Source organism: Leptosomus discolor, chromosome 17 (genome assembly GCF_034619465.1).
Source record: "Leptosomus discolor isolate bLepDis1 chromosome 17, bLepDis1.hap2, whole genome shotgun sequence".
Lineage (NCBI taxonomy): Eukaryota > Metazoa > Chordata > Aves > Leptosomiformes > Leptosomidae > Leptosomus > Leptosomus discolor.
This window is the reverse complement of record NC_141407.1, coordinates 3,114,157-3,121,096: the sequence shown is the minus strand read 5'-3', so window position 1 is coordinate 3,121,096 and position 6,940 is coordinate 3,114,157. Positions and strand designations below refer to the sequence as shown.

The 6,940-nt window shown below is 42.8% G+C and overlaps 1 protein-coding gene across 1 annotated transcript; it reads left to right on the top strand.

Moving 5' to 3' along the window:
* Window positions 1-958: 958 nt before the first annotated feature.
* Window positions 959-6,324, top strand: ASIP (agouti signaling protein). The gene is made up of 3 exons (XM_086474804.1): window positions 959-1,139; window positions 4,092-4,153; window positions 6,172-6,324. The coding sequence occupies exons 1-3, from the start codon at window positions 959-961 to the stop codon at window positions 6,322-6,324; spliced, it is 396 nt and encodes a 131-aa protein (XP_086330930.1).
* The last annotated feature ends 616 nt before the right edge of the window (window positions 6,325-6,940 follow it).

Genomic DNA, 6,940 nt, shown 5'->3' with positions numbered 1-6,940 from the left:
ATTTTTTAAGTAATGTGTGTTGTTTGACCAGCTGCACATTTGGAAAATGCAGACAAGCTTTTTGGGAACACAAGCCAGTATTCAGCTCTTTTTCAAATTTTAGACACATACCTAGAACCTGAACTTCACCAGGGATACTCCAGCTGGTAAAAAAAAAAAAAAAAAGAAAAAAAAAAAAAGACACCAGGGTGGTGATACGCTCTGTGCACCCTGTCTAGCTGCACTGCATCACACAGAGGGTGGCCAGGGGGCCAGGGCCAGTAGCTTTCTTCCAAGCTGTACGGCCACATTCTGCAAAGCTCAGGTTTCTCCATAAGTACGCTCAAATCCCATAGACCTTGTTACATCTTCGAAGTTCCTAAGTACATTCTAAACCCTAAGACCTACAAATGCTTTACAGCACTTACTTGCATGAGTTATGGCTATGATTCACTATGGGACCAGAGCAGCCACATCAGGGTATAATAAAACAAGATATTTCTTCATGACGTATTTTTAAATGGAGAAAACTAATAGGAAACAATTTGTGGTTTTCTAAAATGATCATTATTTTTCTAGGTTTTCTAGAAAAACATTGTAAACAAGATTTTCTGGGAAAAATCTGATTATGTAATTGAGCTGGTCAAAAGGGACAGCAGAAGTTCTTCCCTTGGTCACACAATCAGCAACACTGTAAAACTCAGTGGGGAGAACTCATTCACAGTTTTGGGGAAAAAACAGCCTTTTGAGAAAAGAAACAGGAAAAAGGAAAAAAAAGACCATCTAACAGAGTTATATTTGAAATAGCGTTTTTCCACTCAGACAACTGCAGTGTTAGGTGTTCTGGTATCAAAGTGCTGGAAACAAAAGAATTGTCAAAGGTATGTTGCTGAAGCTGCACACCGTGACAGAAAACAGTTGCTGAGATTTGTATCCTTGTGTCTCTCCTACATAGAGGTTTTGACCAACTTCCGTTTTCATGACACTGGAATTTTTCCTCCTCAGGATGGAAAGCAAGAACCTCTTCCTAAGCCTATTGCTCTGCTACAGCTTGCTCAGAGCTGCATATTCACACATGGTAATCGAAGAGAAGACAGAACGCAACCTGTCAAGGAGCAACAAAATGAAACTCTCGGATCTCCCACCCATCTCCATAGTAGGTTGGTAAAATCTGCCATTTGGTGCCAAATTAACAAGATTTGCAGAAAATAGAATTGTTGGTTAATATGGATTATTTCGGCAGCATACTGCAACATTGCAGTTTCATACAAGTGCCTTAGTAGTATGCAGAACTGCAGTGGCGATGCAGCCACAGCATCCAAGAACGGCAATGTTGTAAACCACATTTAGAGTAAAAAAAAAAAAACACCAAAACCAAACCAAACCAAAACCTAGACAACTTATTTTAGTTTTACAGATTTCACTTCACGTCCTATCAAACTGTAAGTCTTTTTCTATTGAAGGGAAGTGTTTTTCCTCTAGTATGGGCAGCAATCTTCCTTTGAAAGTCTAGTGCAAACACAAAAAGCGAACACAGCCTTTTATTTTTAGGATCTGCTCTTGTGGCAGAGAAATTCGCAGTTCTTTAAAGTATTAATACAACCTCAATTTGCTTATGTGCCAAGCAATCTTTAACCAGAGAAAGAAAAGAGCACTGCAAGGGACAGGCAGAGGTCATCCATTTGCCCAAGACAGGACCAGCTATGTCCCTGCTGTTACTGGCAGGTGACCATCTGTCCTGTTAGGGAAGAACCTTGTTAGGGCAATGCTTAACTCTTCTCTTCACAAAAGTTTTCCTAGTGCCTGCCCTAACACTTTCAATGCAATTTAAGCCAACTTATTTCTTTCCAGAAACTTACAAGTATTTGGGATAATTAGCTTCAGAACATCATTCATAACTGGGTCAAAATGTTAATAATTCAAAAAATAAATCTCTTGTTTAGCTCCTTTCTACAGGCTTTTAGGAGGTTTGCTTAAAACAAGGTTGGTTTAATATCTTTTTCCCTGTGTTTTTTTTCTACACTTTTGCTCAGGACAACATTTCTTTAAGGAGAAACAGTTGCCCCACACATGCATTTCCAATGAAACCTGAACCTTTGAATCCTGACTTAGCATGACGTTGTTTAAGCTCATGCTGTTCTGCAGCCTTCCAAGCCAAATCATTTCATGGTCCTTCTGATCCTAGACGCCTTCAGTCTCACACTTCCAATAATTTTTTTGTTCCAATTAAAATCAGAGATATAAAATACATCCCCTCTCTGTCTTCTCACAAAAATTTGCCCATGCTTTAAATATGGCAGAGAGACTATGTCATGCCATATTGCCTTGCCAACAGACACCCAAGACAGCAAAAATCCTCTAACACCATCAGGTCCTTTTTCTTTGGTTGGTTCTACAGTGCCTCACAAAAGCCATTCCTCCCTCTCTGCCCTGTTTGGCTGTCTGCAAGAGACACCTCCTCCCATGGGAGCAGAGCATCCATGTATCCTCACCACTCTGTGGTGAAGCCCAGCTTCACTGCCTTCCCATTTTATAGTCAACAGAGAGATGGGACAATTAGCCAAGGTCAGGAAATAAATCCATATCTGAATCTAAACAAACAGCACAACCTCCAGCTAACCTTTACAGTCATTCTTACACTACATGCATATGAACAGGATGGACGTTGGACATCATAAATGCAAGAACAATTCAAAAGAGCAGATATTGGCATGAAACTCACCTCTTCCCTAGTCCACTTTTCTTGGCTGACTGTTCCAAAAGGAAAATACAGATGCAAAACCCACTATAACACTGCTGGCCAGGGCTGTACTCACTTTCTTGGGGCATGAGGCACTTCCAGAGGCATCCCAAGCCTTTTCTGCAGCCTGTTTGTTCAAAGGCGGGAGGCCAGTCTGAAACTCCTGAAGAAAACTGAAAAAAACCACAAAGTGAGTAATAGAACTGAGACTTCTCACTCTTCTTTTTCTCATTCAGAGGAATCTGACCTAAGTTTTTAAATAGTTTATTTTGGAGCTGAAATGGCACGTGCTCAAACCTTTCTGGTTTTATTTTGGACAACTAGTAGCCACATTACCTCTGTTACTTATTGACTAAAAAAATTAGAATCAGAGAACCATAGAGCAGTTTGGGTTGGAAGGGACCTTAAAGATCATCTAGTTCCCACCCCCCTGCCATGGGCAGGGACACCTCCCACCAGACCAGGTTGCTCCCAGCCCCATCCAGCCTGGCCTTGAGCACTGCCAGGGAGGGGGCAGCCACAGCTGCTCTGGGCAACCTGTGCCAGGGCCTCACTACCCTTGTAAGTGAAGAGCATCTTGCTAATATCTAACCTAAATCTCCTCTCTTTCAGTTTGAAACCGTTACCCCTCACCCTGTCACTCCCCTCCCTGATCAAGAGTCCCTCCCCACCTCTCCTGCAGCCCCTTTCAGCACTGGAAGGCCTCTGTAAGGTCTCCCCAGAGCCTTCTCTGCTCCAGGCTGAACAACCCCAACTCTCCCAGCCTGTCCTCACAGGGGAGCTGCTCCAGCCCCCTGAGCATCTTCATGTCCCTCCTCCGGACCTGCTCAAGCAGCTCCATGTCTTTCCTGTGCTGGGGGCCCCAGAGCTGGACACAGCCCTGCAGGGGGGGTCTCACCAGAGCAGGGTACAGGGGGGAGAATCCCCTCCCTCGACCTGCTGGCCACGCTGCTCTGGGTGCAGCCCAGGATGTGATCGGCTTTCTGGGCTGAGAGCGCACGTTGCTGGGTCATACTCAGTTTTTCACCCACCAGCACCCCAAGCCCTTCTCCCCAGGGCTGCTCTTGATCCACCCATCACCCAGCCTGTGTCTATGCTTGGGATTGTCCCAACCCAGGGGCAGGACCTTGCGCCAAACACACAGTTGTGGTCTTTTGCTTTGCACCAGCAACAGTGACAGCATGAGTTCAGACACACGACGTATAAGCGAGGATGGCTCCTAGAAATTAACGTCTCTACTACAAAACATGCAGTGATGAGGCAGCAATGCTGGTTCTCTGACTTTTCTCACACAAAAATAGTCTTAAGCATCTCAATTAAATTATGTGTTGTAAAATTGATTTAATATTATGTTGTGCTATTCTCTTTGAAGATTTAACTAAAAGATCCCAGAGAGTCAGCAGGAAAGAGGCAGAAAACAGGAAATCTTCCAAGGTAGGTGACTGTTCAGAAAACATTGTTGAATTAGAAGTGTTTATTACTTCTATGATTTTCCTCCATGCATTCATTTGCAAGTCTTTTACAGCCATTCCCCAATTTAAATACTTTGAAGCTCTAAATACTGTAAAAACAGATGCAAAACATTAATTGTGGAAAGAAAATTGTGATCTTAACTTACTTAGAGGTGATTGTTTGGGTTGGGGAGTTTTGATTTTACTTTCATTTTTTTACAGTCCTCTCACACAAGAAGTACTTTGAGTTGGTTTAAGTATTTGTAAAACTATTTAGGCACCTGCCATAACACACGTGGGTTAACGATACAGGCTGTGCAGCCCAGGGGCACAAATCCACTATCTGCTGATTTTTAACTGCAGGTGACAAAAAATTAAAGTAGAGCCATACAAAGAAGTTAGTATTTGGTTGAAAATATTAACTAGTAATTTTACCTGATCAGTAGATTCAGAGCAGTAGATTTCCTTAATGTAGTGTTACCCACAGGTCTCAAATGAGAAGTATTACATGGGCTGGACTCCTGTATTTTAAAGATTGTCTAGAAGAGTAGAAAACAGCATTTTTACTTTATTTTTAGTATGTCACGATAGGCATTTACAGCCAAAATAGTCATTGCTGCAACCAGAAACATTTAGAGCTTGTTCTTTTTCTTTCTAATTGATGTCTTGTGTCATTAACCTTCCTTGAAACACTTCCTAAATTTGCAGGATGACCCAGGTTGAAAGGGGCCTCAGGACGTCACTTCGTTCCACCTTTGGCTCAAAGCAGGACATTCTAGCAATCAAACTTTGTCAAAATATTTTGGCTTAAATGTTCCTAAAGCAAGTAGAGATCACAAACTGGTTTATCTTAAAATTGAAAATCCTCATAAACTACCAAGTTTAAAAACTACATTGGGTGCCTGTAGCTGGAGGGCTCCAGAGATCTCTCCTGGGTCCCAGGCACATGCTGATCAACCGAAAGTTTTCCACCTTTCCAAACCACAGACAGAGAAGCAGCACTCCTTGGGTAGGCTGAGAGATCTTTTTCAGCTCACTTACCCGCGTTTACACTACAAAGGATTGCCGAGCTTCAAAGGCAGCTTAACAAACCACGGGAGATAGGGCATTTCCAAGTCACCTCACCTCTCTCTCGGCCTCACAGTTCAGGACACAAAGTGGATACCAGCCCTGCAGATTGACAGGGAGGTTTCACTCTTTCATTTAAAAATTTTGGCGATCCAAGAGTAATTCCTTACTTTGTTTTGCCAATAACATCACTGTCCTCACAGATTCTTGCATCCCTTTCATCACTGCTGCCACATTCTTCCCTACAGAGTATTTTCCAATGCTCTATCCAGTCACGTGATATACGGGTCATGAGATTTACCATTTTGCTCGGTAGGTTGCTCTCAAGTCAGCATTTTCCATGATCCAATCCCACCACATCTCTATATTGCTACCAGTAAAGGTCTCACTACTAGTAACCACCTACTCATCTCAAGACAGAAGCTCCCATGTGTCTGTTTAGTCTGTACCTGGGGCTAAACTATAACAGTTGCCCTATCACCTGACAACCCCTCACCAGCCAAGGAGGGGAACTCCAGGGAAAAAGGAGAGCAGACTCATGGGTGGAAGTGAGAACAGATTTTAACGAGATAACACCAACAGAGATACACAGAGTTATACTCAGCTAAATGAGCACCCAGTCATCACAATCAACCAGAAAGCAGTCCTCAGGAGCAGGGAAAAGCCAGAAGAGGAGCAGGAGGAACCCCAGAGGAGCTCCCTCTCCTCAGCAAAACTCCCCCCTTTATAATGACCGTGACATTGTGGGATGGGCTACACCTGTAGCTAACTCAGGTCAGCTGCCCTGGCTGACTTGAGCCTGCCTGGCATGGCTGGCCCATGATTCTATCCCAGCCAAACCAGGATGCTGTGGTTCACTTTCTTTGCACTTATGCTTTATTCTGACCCATACTCATTTTATGTTTACATGAATTTTCATGTTTTTTCTTCTAGAAAAATGCTCAAATGAAGAAATCTCTGAAATCAAGGCTCACACCAGCTGCTGACTGTGTGCCGAACTTCAAAACCTTGAATTCATGTGCTTTGTGCAAGGGACGAATTTTTCAGACCATCTGCCAATGTCTAATGCTAAACCCAAAGTGCTAAGCCAGTCTGGGAACGCAATAAGTTTTCTGTCTTTCATTAGCTTCTCAAGTGTATCTTTCAAACTGCCCCATGTGTATAGCAATCAAAGTACAGAGCTTTGAAGCTGACAGTTTTGATTTGCCCCTCTTAAAATTAAATGGACAACTTTTTTTTCCATGGGGTTAATGCTATCATAAACAGTATGTTTTATGCAAGGAGCAGACAACCAGAGAGATTAATATTGAACAGGTATTTTTAGCAAAACTAACCTGCATTTTAAGAAGAATTCTGGGTTCTTATTGGTTTAGGTTTCCTTATTTGTTTGGGTTTTTTTTGTTTCGAAGGTTCACGTTAACCACAGGCTGCAGTAATGTCTAACCGGCACCGCAAGACCTGCACCAATGGCACACAGATAGCCACCTAAAACAGAACTGGTTAATCCAGTGAGGGACCAAAGCTTGTGTTTGCCCACAAGGACAACACAGCACCAGTGTCCAGCACAACCAAAATAATTGAGTTGAAAATGCAGGCCTTGGGGTTAACTCCCTTTTCACACATTCAGCAAAAATCAGGACGAGAATTTATGTAGTTTATTCTACCTGAAAGACAGACCCAAAACAGAAAGGCAATTTTTTTA

Coding starts and splice junctions, on each gene's coding strand:
- ASIP (XM_086474804.1), top strand. CDS start 959: ATGACACTGGAATTTTTCCTCCTCAGGATGGAAAGCAAGAACCTCTTC. Junction 1,140..4,091: donor CCCACCCATCTCCATAGTAG/GTTGGTAAAATC, acceptor TTCTCTTTGAAG/ATTTAACTAAAAGATCCCAG. Junction 4,154..6,171: donor AAAACAGGAAATCTTCCAAG/GTAGGTGACTGT, acceptor TTTTTCTTCTAG/AAAAATGCTCAAATGAAGAA.